This window comes from Miniopterus natalensis, chromosome 11 (assembly GCF_054644295.1).
Source record: "Miniopterus natalensis isolate mMinNat1 chromosome 11, mMinNat1.hap1, whole genome shotgun sequence".
NCBI lineage: Eukaryota > Metazoa > Chordata > Mammalia > Chiroptera > Miniopteridae > Miniopterus > Miniopterus natalensis.
This window is the reverse complement of record NC_142091.1, coordinates 48,140,583-48,155,321: the sequence shown is the minus strand read 5'-3', so window position 1 is coordinate 48,155,321 and position 14,739 is coordinate 48,140,583. Positions and strand designations below refer to the sequence as shown.

The window sequence follows — 14,739 nt, the reverse complement described above, 5'->3', positions numbered from 1 at the left end:
TCCCTCCAGGCTCTTCATTTCTTGGCTGTGGCTAAAAATGATTGTTCAGTTTCTTATCAATTTAGGGATTTATGTTACACTTAGAGTGGGTTAGCCAGCAATCATGAGGAAATTATAAAACATTGTTGAACTTTTTCAAAGCTTTCATGGTCATTATATCTATATCATTTATTTTTTACATGTCAGGTTTGTACAGTCTCTTTTATTCCTGATGATTCAAATCATTCCTCAAGCTTCTGGCCCTTCAGATATTCTTCATCTAGGTTCCTCTTATCAACCAATGGTTGTTGGCCCCAATTCAACACCAACAGGAATTCCCTATTTGGGGTGCAGTGAAGAAGGAAACTATTCAGTGCAAACAGCTCAGTGCTGATACAGCATGGAACAGCATGGCTGTTGAAGCTGCCCTGGGGCAAATGCAGAGGAGCCAAGTTATTGCGCCCGCTGCATCAAGAGTCCCAAGAGCTCAAGAGAGTAAACTCCTTTATTTATGCCTGTTCTGGCCAATGACCTGTTCCCAGGTGTGACTGACAGACAAGTACCTTCCCTGTTTCACCCAGACTTTACCAGGCATGTGTCTAACCTGCAGCCTCATGGCAAACCTGCACAAATGGCATGCCTATACTATTTGGCCTTCCCTTTGCTCCTTTCCAGATATTTATAACTAGGTTAAATTACAATGGTATCAGGAAGAAAGTTTATCACCATATCAATGGTGATAAACAAGTTTTATTGACAAATGAAATAGAAATATGATTTTTCAATTAATTTTTCTTTTTTGATAGCCTTCATCTGAATGTTCTTTAGTTTCTTGCGGCTGGCTATAAAATACATGATTGTTGATTTCAATAAGATTGATTAGGAAGACATACTGGAATTTCCCTGATGCTAGATATGTGCCACCCACTGTAAAAGGGTGGAAAATGTGAATCTGAATTTACCTTACCCATTTCTTGTGGTTATATATTACATATATGTTTTACTTTATCTTTATTATTGAAAATATTACAGATGCCCCCTTTTTTCCCCATTGACCCTTTTCACACCTCACCCACTCCCGGCCCCAGGCCTTCACCACACTATTGTCTGTGTACATAGGTTATGCATATATGCATGTAAATTCTTTGATTAATCTGCGCCCCCCCTCACCTTCTCTCTAAGATTCGTCAGTCTGTTCCATGCTTCTGTGTCACTGAATCTGTCTTGTTCAGCAGTTTATTATGTTCTTCAGATTTCACATATAAGTGAGCTCATGTGATATTTTTCTTTCTCTGCCTGGCTTATTTCACTTACCATAATATTCTCCAGGTCCATCCATACTGTCCCAAAGGATAAGACATCCTTCTTTACGGCTGCATATTCCATGGTGTAAATGTCCCACAGCTTTTTTTATCCACTCATCTACTGATGGGCACTTTACCAGGCTGTTTCCAGATCTTAGCTATTGTAAATTGTGCTGCTATGAACATAAGGGTGCATATATTCTTTCTGATTATATTTTTTTAGTCACTGCATCCCATGGTTTAGGGTCTTTCTTCCCTCAGTGGACATTTGTGGCTATCCTATCCACAGAGTGTGTCTTACAGTTATGGCTTAGAAGGAGAAAAAAATGCTCTTACAAAGAAATGTTAAATACCTGAAATAGCTTACTGGAAGACCCTATGAAGTAAGGAGAAAATGCTCTAAACCTCATTCTACAGAATCTGCTAATCCTCCCTACATCTTTTTCTCTTCCCTCCTTACCAATTTTCCCTACTATTCTTTTTACCTCTTGTGTCTCTCTTGTTCTGTGACCACTTTTTTTCTGACTTTCTTTTTTGTCTCTAATTTGTTCTTTCTCACCCTTCTCTTCTGCCTCATCTCTTCAGTGCAGATAATTAGCTGTAATATTTAGCTGAAGTTTTAAAAGTTTCCTTTTTTAGTAAATACATTTTTATTTTTATAATTAAAAACTCAAATGAGTTTGAGAATTTTTTTTCAAAATAATTTATAGTTTTTATGTTCATCTAATATGCGATTGATTTTCGATTATTCAGCGATCCTTAAGGTTTCTTTTCCAGGATCATTCAACAAATAATCTGTGTGGTATTTGCTTAGGATTTAAGTTAGCTATTATGCAATTCCCCCCCTTTCCTTTTTCTGTTATTTTTATTTTACTCATTGATCTACCTACTTATTTACATATTTATTATATTAAAATGTTCATGTATAAGATTTTCAATTGTTTTTGTAAAGAAAGCACTAAGTAACTAAGGAAAAAAGTATAAACATAGTAAAATAGTTTCTCTAGCACTGGCTGGTGTGTCTTAGTGGTTAGAGCGTAGGCCTTCGCACCGAAGGGTCTTGGGTTCGCTCACCCACTCCCACCCTCACCCCTGACCTGCTCTCCGTAGGGAGGCAACCAGTCCATGTGTCTCTCTGACATGGATGTTTCTCTCTTTCTTTTTCTCTCTCCCCCTCCCTCCCTCCTTCCCTTCTACTCTCTCTAAAAATCAATGGAAAAAAATATCCTCATGTGAGGATTAACAACAGCAGCAAAAAATAGTTTCTTTAAAATGGAAGCGTTTCTTTTAATGAGTTCTGAGATGGACTTACAATTTTAATGAGTTTATCTTTGGCATTTTTTTGTGAAATTGTACTGGAATACTTTATAAAACTCAGGAAAGTATAGTGTTTTCCCATTCTGGGTTCCCTTTGACTTTTATGCACAACTCCTCCTCACTTCCTTCTATCAAATCCAGCTTGGAAAAGTTTATAGAAAGTATACAGGTATAGGAGTGGGTATCAGGGAACCCAGGTTCTAGTCTGACTTAATATAACTTTGTTCAAATTGTTTAACTACATTTGGCTTTTCTATTGGTGTTTGCAATCTCTAAAAGCCATATCTGACCTATTTCCAAACTAAATAGTCTGAGCATTTTTCAAGATCAAGACTCTATATCATAAATTCTCATTGTTCTTTATAAGACTGCCATTTTTAGGCATTGTGACCTTTAGCAATATTACTAAACTTCTGAGACTGTCTTCTATTCTGTGTGTAGAGATTATAATGCCTGCCTTGTAAGGTGATTGTGAATATTAAATTGGAAAATGAATATACTTTAAAGTGCTTTGTGCAGGTATTCTATAAAGCTATTAAGTGAGTTTTCTTATAATTTCATATGACTGTTGTAGAAAGAAGTCACAAACTGCACATATGAAAAGGCATAAAATATATGAATCATATTGATAAAATATTTTGGTGGTAATTGCACTATAAGGAAACATCAGGATGCTTACATACTTTTATTTTGGGCAAATACTAAATTTCTATTCAAGGTCTTTAACTGCTAAAGAAATAAAAATATTGGTACTTGGTCTTACTAGATGCTTTGTTAAACATCTTAAACTTTTAGTAATTAAGCAATGTATTCCAAGTGAAATTTTGTCTGAAAAAACTGTTGCCTGGTGGTAGCAAATTTAATACAAAAGTCAAATGAAAAGTATCTAAAAAGACTTCTGATGTTTATTTTAATCTAATTTGTGGTATTTGTATGTTTAGTATTTTTAATCCTGTTTATCACTTTTAAAAAACTGTCACAGTAATAAAAAGTATTTAAAATTCTGTGGCTTTTTTATTCTGCATGGAATAGACTTAAAGGTCAACACTACTTTTTTATGTAGGTTATGGGTGCTACATGTGTGCTTTCAGAGCAGTAGTGTGAGAAAGCTTGAAGTGGGATGGCAGGACGGCCTCATCCTTATGACAGTAACTCCAGTGATCCAGAGAATTGGGATCGGAAATTGCATAGTAGACCTCGTAAACTTTATAAACATTCAAGGTAGGTAGAAAATATGTATTTCACATATCAAAGCTCTGATAAAATTGATTTTTATAAAAAACCCAAACTTCATTTAGTTTTGACAAGTCCTGTCAGAGGATGGAGTTTACAAAATATTATGAATATTTGCATTTCTCCTTAAATCACTTTTAGAGAAACATTTCTTTCCTTTCAATTTTCTTATATTTGTATTTATTTGAATTTTTATTTCTGTTTGTAAATAATGTTAAGACTCCTTAGTTAACTCCATGAATAAATGCAATATTTAATTTAATTGGGAACTCTGGCAGGACAGTTTAGTCCTTTGTATTTAAAACTCTCTACTAGGAATTTATTTCATTTTTAAAAAACACTGTGTATAGATTATACATGATAATTTGTAGGCTCCTGTCAGTCTTTGCCTCCATAAATTTTTAACTATGAATTTATATTGTGTTGTCATCATCATCCTAATGGGAAAATCAGTCTTTCTGCAGTGACTCTACTGGGTTCATTTAAAGTCTGATGCATTAAATAAAATTTATTTCAAAAGTTTCAGCCCTTTATAATTTTTGAGTCTTTCAGTTTGTGCTGTGTGACTTAAAAAGGAACACCTCATTTAGAACACTTTATGATCTGGTATTTTAAGGTGTTAATTAGCAGCTCATAAACCTCACATATTTATTGCAGGTATGTAAACATGTTTTCATAGAGTATTGTGCTTTATGAATATTAAGAGATATTGAACATTTAAATTATATGAATGTAAAATTCTCCTGATACTGATAAAATCAGTTTTCTTGAAAAAGAATTTAAAAATGCTGTGATACTGAAATCCGTTTTGTAATTTTAAAGAAATGATTCAGGTACTTTTAAACTGTATCCTATATAGCTAGAAAATATGAGTGACTGGTACTGTTTAAGTCTCCTGACAAGATTTCTATCTTTATTGTTGCCTTTTAATGTGGTGAGATCTAAAATGAAAATGTTAAGTTGACTTTATTAATTTATAAGTACACACCAATGGTATGAATGTTTTTTGATTTGTTTGTTCATTTTCTGTGTGTGTGTCCTTCACCTTGTGGCTCCAGTTCTTTATCTCTGTCCTGTTTACATGGATAATTATTTGAGATTAAAGAGATACTGGTTTTATCTTATTAAGATTTATATCTCTTGTGTTGTATACCTATTTTCTGGTGAATTGTAAGTTATCCTTCCTAGTTCTTAATGTTCTGCTGATGTACAATAGTGCATTATAAATGAAGTGGTGACAGGGTGAAAATAAGCTGTTTGCTTTATAAAAGCTCCATGCAGACAATGGGAAAGATTTGTAAAAACTAATGGTACTCTTTTCATTGCTGTTATTTCAGTAACACAGCTCTTGATATCTGTAGCATCAGTAACTTTTTGGTGCTCTTTTTAGGTAGACTACTGCAGCATTGGTTGTTGAAGTGAAAATATTAAAGATAAATAGAAAATAAATACCAATACATTGATTTTTTTTAAAAAAAGAAAATATCATGAAATCCTGTGAGCTTATTTTAATCTCATTTGTGGAAAATCTGCCCAAAGGAAAGCAGCTTACTGTTAGGAACCTCTTGTTCTGTGTATTTAGGAATATATCTAGGGTACTTTAAAAAATATACAATTTGACTTTTTAAAAATGGTATTTTTTGAGTTGACAGTAAATTAATTGACTGAGAGGTTTTAAATACCTACAGTCAGCCAGTATTGTGAGAACCTGTTCTCAGTTTAAGAGAGATTTAGGTTTCTCAGGGTATCATCATGGGATGCTTTAATAACCACATATGGAACAATTAGAAGATAATAGGGCACTGAACTATGGTAGTGAGTTATAGTAAAGTAAGAGTTCAGAGGAGGAATCAGTTTTGGCATGTGCTAATCCCTGGATGATTAGATAGATGGAGTACGTTCCTGCCAGGTACCTTCTGGAGATTATCTTGATGGGATGTGAATATGGAGCTCTCTGAATAGTATTATTTCCCTCCATTTGACAGATGAAAAGAATGAGATTATTAAACTTGCCCAAGGCTATCCAGCTTGTAAATGGCAGAGCTATTTATAAACTTTTAAATAACTTATTATGGTACATTTTAAATACATATAGAGAGAACAGGCATAATGAACCCCTATGTACCTACCCACCCCCAGCCTTGAGTTATCAATTCATGGCTGATTTTGTTTCACCTATGTTTCTACCTACTTTCATCCTTTTTTTGAATTTTGTGTATTTTATATAGGGGTGTTTGAGTAAAAGAAAACCAGACTAAACACTCGCTTAAGTTACGGGTTTATTTTTCTTCTGCATAATAATTCCACAGATAGGCAATGCCTGATGTAGGTTTAGTAGCTTAAGGGTGTTAGGGTCAAAAATATTTGATTTTCTTGGCTTTTCCTCATGATCACAAGATGGCTTACTGTAGCTTCAGCTATCATGTCCACCTCCCAGGCAAGGAGGGAGGAGGAAGGTAGGAGGGGACAATGGGAAAGGGGTTTTATTTCTATCAGGAAATTAAAGTTCTTAGTAATTTCCACAAGGCATCTGTTTATAAATCATTGGCTAGAAGTCATGGTCATCTCTGGATGAGGGAAGCTGAGAAATATAGGTGGGTACATTGCCACCTCAAATAGAATTGGGAATTTAAATTTACAAAAAGTAAATGTCTCAGTCTGTTCAGGTATACCATTGTAACAGTATACCATAGACTGGGTGGCTTAGAAACAACAGTAATTTATTTCACGTTCTGGAAGCTGGGAAGTCAAAGATCAAGGTGCTGGCATATTCAATATCTGGTAGGGCTTGCTTCCTGGTTCAGATGGCCCTCATTTTGCTGTGCCCTCACGTGGAGGAAGGGGCTAGAGATCTCTCGGGTCTCTTTTATAAAGGCATTAATCCCATTCAGAAGAGCTCTGCCCTCATGACCTAATCACTTCATCTCCAAAAGCCATCACATTGGGGGAATACATTTCAACATATGAATATTTGGGAGAGACAAATATTATCTTTAGCAGTAAAGAAATAAGAATACTTTATTGATTCAATTTTTGTAGTTGATCTAAAAGATTGCCTTGTTTACATTTGTTTTTTATTTGTTCTGTTCACAATTTAGAATAGCCTCTTTTTTCCCATCTTTTTCCTTTTATTTTCCCCCTCCTACCTTTCCTACTGACAAGGATAAAAATAAATTTATTGAATTATGAAAGTAACAGTTATACTTACTATTTTATGTGCGCCTGTCATTTAGGTTTGAGAGTTTGGTGGGCATTGCCTTATGGTTTCTCTTTCATCAAATAAGACTTTAATGTACTTTCTTTTCTGAACTTTATTTTGAATGTAGATTTGATATGTATAACACTGATATCAAAGGCAAGACAAGACTGGAAGCTAATCTGGATGGATTTCAGGGTGCCTATGATCCCTCTGCAAGTGCATACAAATGAATTACATAATTTAAAAAGTTACTGAACTTTGTTTGCTTCTGAGTAGTTTTATAGTTAATACCTGTATTAACTTTGGTAGTTTGCTGAGAGGTTAAAGATCATTTCAGTTAAAGTATATTTGGCCTGAATTACCACAACTTTTAAAAAATTATAGAGACATTTTTGCTACTTAAAAAGGAAAAAGAAAGAACACCCTTTCTGTATAATTAACATTAAAATGCCTAGATTAACAATATGCTAAAAGCTCTTGAATATATGAATTGGGTCGAATCTGACTATTTAAAACTCAGATCTGCAGTCTCCTCAGGTTACTAAAGATAAATGCATGATACATTCAATATTAGACTTTGCCGCAAGGTTTCATTTCCACATAGAAATACGCATGCTCGCTTTTTCTGAGACTGCATGAAGATTGGGCTTTCCAGTTTCCTTTTTAGTCACTCCGTAGTACCAACAGCAGTTTAGAAATGGAAAAGTTTCATTGTTTTAGAGGAGTTCTTGAGTGAATACTTAAAGTACAAATTATATATTCTCTTTGGTTTTAAAGATAAGTTTTACTGCCCAGAGTGGGTACACAATAAAATATTGAAAGGAAAAAAGAAAGCTGCATCCTAATTTTCTAAAACCTGGCAAGCTCGCAGAGCTAGAATTAGCTTTACAGATGGCATTTGGCAACACATCTACATATCACTAAGCTCTCATCTCCTGAGTTTTCTTTAGCCTGTCTATCAGTTACAATAACCAATCACTGCACAGAGATGGGGAAATGGGATGATCACAGCTCACAGGATGCTGTTTGGCTAGAAACGTCAGTGCTGCACAACCCACGGCTGAGTCAGTGTCTGTGAGAAAACGAACTGAATTAATATTTGGGGGTTGTATCTCTGGACATTTAAAGCTTAAATAACCACAATAGCATTATTACACAGTAGAGGGAAGAAAGCCAAAGGGGTCTGTGGACAGGTGAGGTAGGGGGAGACTGGGAAATTTTCTGATTATTCAGAGGAATCGAAGATGATGGAAATATCAGATGTGCTAAAGTTTCCTAGTAATGCCCAAGGATGCTGACCTGGCTTTCAGTGCTGCATTGTTTGAAAAAGCAGAGTCCCTTTATACTCTGATTTCAAAATTTTTTTCTTGTTTTTGTGTGTCTACCCTGGCATATACTAAAGTAAGGTGTGTATTCATTTATTACATGATATTGCTGGGTTATAATTGTATACATGTATGTATATGAGTAAGATTGAGAGGTATTTGGCCTTTGTTTCTTATGCTCATTTGCATTTCTGGATGGAAAAGATCATATGTCTTAATGGTCAGTTTAATGGCAAGTTATTTAAAATGTGTATGTTCTTATGGGTTTAATGTTTTGTTTTTTTAATTTTGTTTAAAGTCTTAGTAGAATCTTCATGTAACTTGAGAATGCATTGTTTGATATTGTATTTTATGAATATTAAAAAATTGATTTAAGGACAGACTGATTTTGAAATATTTCTGATATATTTGAAGAAGTTTTATATAGAGAAATAGAGTAATTGAAATAATTTCCTAAAGGAAAAGGTGAATGTATTTTTACTTTTGGGTTAATTAGGATTAGTTGAACCACTTATATGTAGTGGTATTTACAGAACCAAATGTATTTGAATGGTAAAGCCTTAATTGGTTAAAATGACCTTTCTTTTTTTTTTTTTTAGTTTGTAGGACATAATCTTTGAATAGATGTTCTAGATACTGCCACGGAGAGGGGGTAGTCAGATAAGTTTTTGGATTATTGCAAATTGACCTTCAAGCAGAAGGTATTTCTAAATAAAGATAATTGCTCTTGCTATGAGATTTTAAGTATTAACAGGTGACATTGCTTATTTTATTAGGAAATTTAGCACAATTTAAAACATTTTGAGTGGGTGTTTTTTAAAATCTTCATTACCTCTATTCTTTTGATCCTTCATTTTGTAGGAATATTGGAGGATATATATTTTAAAATTATTTTATTCTTAATGTATTTAAATATTAAACAGTTCATAACTATATCCTTTCCTTGAAATGTCAGAAAGTTCTTGTGATTTCCCCATTTAATTTCTAGAAGTTTGAATGGTCATCTTGATGGTTGTCATGACTTACTTAGACTAACTAGTATTACCTAGTATTGGCTTTTTTTGGTGATTTGGTGGTGTCCCGAAATATTTTTCTAAGCTTGTTTTAGTAATAGAGTTATAAAAGCAGAAATCTCAAGCTAGATCTTTTTTTCTTGTACTTTATAGAGTATTTTCCTCTGGTTCTACTGATTCTTTTAAAATAATAGTGCTAGTGTTGTAAAAATGATACATGTTTATTATGTAAATTTGATAAATACAGAAGAAGGACATGGAAGAAAATAAAATTTGTTATGATCAAAGAAAAATATTTTATTTTTGCATATAACTTCTTTTTTCTGTGTATATTTAAAAATATAAAATCATACATTTGCACTTAAAATGGTTTTGGGATATTACTGTACATACTATTAAATAACCCAGACCTTTTTAAAAAAAAAAATCCACAAAAACTTAATTATGACCATCCTGTTATGAAATTGTCTCATGTAGCAGAAATCTTAAGAACTGCATAGTGTTTTCGTAGATTTATTTTATGTTTTCCCCCCCACTAATGTGAGTTTTTCTGATTCTTGATTAGAAGAAAGATCAGCATTATTCCACAGTATAAATTTCTACAGAAAAGGAGGATATTTTAGGGAGTTAAGTAAAAAGGTAATTTTGATATTTTTCAGATGGTAAAAGATCCTTGGTGTTATTACACAAAGAACTCTTCAAAGATATGCAAGCTACTTTAAAAACAAAGCAAATAGCTAAGGTTGCCATAATATAGAAAATAAATCTTTTTCAGAATCAGGAAAATTAGCTGAAATAAGCTGAGACTTTAAAAAAATATTAATACCAGCCCAAAGAGTTTCTTATATTACATTTAAAAAGGTAATCAAAGAAAGTGTAATAATAGTGATTGGCATTAAGGGAAGAAAAAAATTCCTTATTTAGGAAGAGTAAACCACCACCACCAATAATAGTAACAACAAAGGGAACACTGCTAGGAAGGACATAAAACCAACATGAATATGGATAAAGTATCTTTGCATCTGGTTAAATGAGTTGTCTTCTGGGCAAGTTGAAACATCTTATAAAAGGGACTGTCTGCAAAATCTTAAAATTATTGGTATTATCTGTGGTCTTAAAAGGTTTTAGGGGCATACAAGAATTGCTGATTCTAGGCCTGCTTTTGAAAAAGGTAGAAGATTTTAGGACAAAAAATGGAAAGGATAGTTTATGACTAACTTGAAGAAAACTGGTTAAAAATGAACCAGAAAAAAACCCCAAAAACAGAAAAACCAGAATGGGTTTGCTAAAAATAGATTGTCAGAGCAAGTTTGATTTTTCTGTCATGTGGTTGGTAGACTAGTAGCAATATAATGTATTTGGCCTTAAGCTTAGTTTTTGGTACAGTCATTTTTTTAAAAATTTTATTCTTGGGTGTAAGATGAAGGAAAATTGAGTTAGCCACTAGTTGATTGTGTTAACTAATCAACACAATTTTGATTTTGAATGACGCTACCAAAGATTATTGATCGTGGAAAGTGGCTTTTTGTTCTTTGCTTTGGTAGGTGACAGTGAAGAAAGGAGGATAGTAAATAATATACTAAACTATCCAAAATGATCTCTGAATTTGGATTGTTGGAATAAATTTAAATGAACTTTTTAGTAGTATACATAAGGCCTGAAAAACACTAATATATGTTAACTTAGCATGGCTTTACAACATCATGTATGGAAAAGACCTGAGGGTGGTTTTTGGTAGTAAATGATGTAAAACAGAAACACTATGGCTGCCATCATCCCATCTTCTCCCCCACCTTACACTCCCCCCAACCCCAGCTAAATTAATGGAAAAGAAGACTAGAGCCATTCTGCTGTACACCAAAGTATGTTGTCTTTAGTTCGGTGTATATTCAGTGGGAAGGATGTGAAGAAATTGGAAGCCTTGTCAGCTTAAAGAACTGAGAATTTAGAGGTTTGGGGGTCAGCTCTGGTGGATATTAAGGAATTTCACAATAAGCGCTATCTTCAGATATTTGAAGAATTAGACTTGGTTTGAGTCAGACTTGTTTGAGGTTAAAAGCATGAGCTCCGAAATGAACTCTTTAGGTCATATCTCAGACCTCCCACTTAATTAGCTATATAGTTTTAGGCAAGCTGCTTAGTTTCTAAACTTCTATTTTCTCAACTGTAAAACTGGGATGGTTTTGAGGATTAAGTGAAAATATCTGCAGAGTGCTCTGCATTGGTGCCTGGCACGTACCAAATGCTCAAATGTTAGGGTGGTTACTTGGTCTGACCAGATAGAACTAAGGCAGTGGTTCTCAGCTAGAGGGGTGATTTTGCGCATTAGGCTTTTGGCAATGTCTGAAGACAGTTTTGGGTGTATAGCTGGGGGAGGAAGACTAGCATCTAGTGGGTAGAGGCCAGGGAGCTAGTAAACATCCTATAATGCACAGGACAGCTCTCTTCAAACAACAAAGAACCAGCTGGGCCAAAACCCTGAACTAGGGTCAGGTAAAAAAGTTGAATTAAGCTTTAGTGTTAAGAAAAAACTGCCTAAGAATCAGAGCTTTCCAAAGATAAAACTAAACTGTTCAAAAGAAAAAACAAGTTACCCTTCCTTGTCATTAACAGCAATAGGTCAGCCAAGTCATGGGGATTTTGTAGATGAGATTCAGAAATTAGACTGGTATTTGGACTAGATTTTCTCAACTTAGATTCTATGTTTCTGGGTATTTGTGAGAATAGTTAAGCATACTGGATGACCAACATCAAAGGACCTCCGATGCGTATTCTCTCATTCTTTAATTTTATCAGTCTAATTGCAGTATAGCTTAGATTTTTAATTTTAATTCTTTTATAATGCTTAAAATTTTAGTAGGAGGCATAGGGGGAATTTAGTGGAACAAGTCAGTTTGTATTTTGAAAAGGCCATTTGAAAGTATGAGTGGTTGCTGTAATTCTTTCTAAAAACCTCTTGTGAAACTAATTTGTTAAAATATTCACAATCATTTGACAAATATTTCTAAAACTTTTATTTGTACTTCATAGCTTTTTAAATTGGTTTATTTTATTTTCCCCCTTTATTGCTAGGTAGAAAAGATGCTCCAAAAGGTTTTTAAAAATAATTATAAATTTAAAGGCACCATTAGAGTACTTGATTGTGTATGTATTATTATTTTCAATCACGAGCCACACCCAAAACAGTAACTGGCACAGAGTATCATTTAGTAAATAATTTGTTGAATGAATGACTAATCAGATACAAAATATATGTCTGATCATTAATTTAGATCTTCACAATTATTAATAGTGGTTAGCTGTTTTTTAGAAATATTTCATTATTTTCTGTGGAGGGGAGTTGCTTGAGAATGTTAAGTGATTTCCAACTCCCAAATTTTTATCTCTAGCCTGAACGTTTCTCCTGAACTTTAGTTTTATGTATTTAATTCCCTATTTGATATCTCTACTTGGGTGTCTAATAAACATCTCATTCTTAATATGTCTAAGATACACCTACACTTTCTTTTTTTTCTATTTATTTATTTATTTATTTTAAATTTATTGGAGTGCCATTGGTTAATAGAATCATATAGGTTTCAAATGTACATTTCTGTGATACGTGATCTGTATATTGTGTTGTGTGCCCACCACCCAAAGTCAAATCATCTTCCTTCACCTTTCACCCTTTACCACCCCCCCCTCTGGTAACCTCCATACTGTTCTCTGTGTCTGTGAGTTTCAAGTTTATATCCCACATATGATATGGGATAATCATATGGTTCTTAGCTTTTTCTGTCTTATGTCGCTTAGCATAATATTCTCAAGGTCCATCCATGTTGTCGCAAGTGGCAGTATTTCATCTTTTCTTATGGCTGACTAGTATTCCATAGTATATATGTACCACATCTGCTTTATCCTGTCCTCTATCGAAGGACACTTCGGTTGTCTCCATGTCTTAGCCACCATGAATAATGCTGCAGTGAACATAAGGGTGCATATATCTTTGCGAATAAATGTTTTCTAGTTTTTCCTGTAGATACCCAGAAGAGGGATTGCTAAGTCATATGGTACTCTATTCTTAATTTTTTGAGGAACTGCCATACTGTTTTCCATAGTGGCTGTACCAGTTTACATTCCCACCAGCAGTGAATGAGGGTTCTTTTTTCTCTACAACCTCTCCAACGCTTGTTATTACCTGTCTTGTTGATAATAGACATTCTAACAGGTGTGAGGTGGTATCTCATTGTAGTTTTGATTTGCATTTCCTTAATAGCTAGTGAAGTTGAACATCTTTTCCTATAGCTGTTCACCATTTGTATGTCTTCTTGGGAGAGGGGTATATTCAGGTCTACTGCCCATTTTTAAATCGGATTGTTCGTTCGGTATTGAGTTGTATAAGTTCTTTTTTGTATATATTAACCCCCTATCAGAGCTGTTGTTTGCATATATCATCTCCCATTCAATTGGTTACCTTTTTGTTTTGTTGGTGGTTTCTTTTGCTCTGCAGAAGCTTTTTAGTTTGATAAAGTTCCATTCATTTATTTTTGCCTTTACTTCCCTTACCTTTGGGGTCAAATTTATAAAATGTTGCCTAAGACCAAGGCCCATAAGGATAGTACCTATGTTTTCTTCTATGTAATTTGTTGTTTCAGATCTTATATTTAGGTCTTTGATCCATTTTGAATTAATTTTTGAACATGGGGACAGACTATAATCTAGTTTAATTCTTTTGCATGTAGCTTTCCAATTTTCCCAGCACCATTTGTTGAAGAGGTTTTCTTTTCTCCATTGTATTTTTGTCAAAATTATTTGCCCATATACATGTGGGTTTATTTCTGGCCTCTCAGTTCTGTCCCATTTCTGGCCTCTCAGTTCTATCTGTGTGTCTGTTTCTGCCAATACCATGCTGTCTTGATTATAGTAGTTCTGTAGTATAATTTGAAGTCAAGTAGTGTGATACCTCTGGGTTCATTCTTTTTTCTCAGGATTGCTTTGGTGATTGAGAGTCTTTTGTGGTTCCATACAAATCTGATGAGTTTTTGGTTCTATTTTTTTTAAAAAGGACATTGGAATTTTGATGAGGATTGCATTAAATCTGGATATTGCTTTGGGTAATATGGCCATTTTAACTATGTTGATTCTTTCAATCCATGAACACAGAATATCTTTCTATTTCATTGTGTCTTTTTCAATCTCTTTTAATAATGCTTTGTAGTTTTCAGTATATAGGTCCTTCATATTCGTTGTTAAGTTTATTCCTAGGTTTTATATGTTGTGTTACAAAACTAGGCTCAACAAATTCAAGATTGAAATGATACCAAGCATATTCTTTGACCACAATGCTTTGAAATTAGAAATCAATTGCAAGAAGGAAGTAAAGAAACCCA

The 14,739-nt window shown here is 33.8% G+C and overlaps 1 protein-coding gene across 6 annotated transcripts in view; it reads left to right on the top strand.

Moving 5' to 3' along the window:
• BTBD10 (BTB domain containing 10) overlaps positions 1-14,739 on the top strand; it is a 59,895-nt gene that overhangs the window by 12,774 nt on the left and 32,382 nt on the right. For 3 of the 6 annotated variants that reach the window (XM_087821743.1, XM_016225204.2, XM_016225207.2), the window contains exon 2: positions 3,664-3,821. The exons of 1 other annotated variant lie outside the window; for it this stretch is intronic. In XM_087821743.1, the coding sequence (XP_087677869.1) occupies positions 3,721-3,821 (101 nt within the window). In that variant the 5' untranslated portion in view covers positions 3,664-3,720. Of the gene's footprint in view, positions 1-3,637; positions 3,822-8,301; positions 8,439-14,739 lie in introns of those variants that run through there. 2 more of the 6 variants (XM_016225206.2, XM_016225209.2) reach the window with 2 other exon arrangements.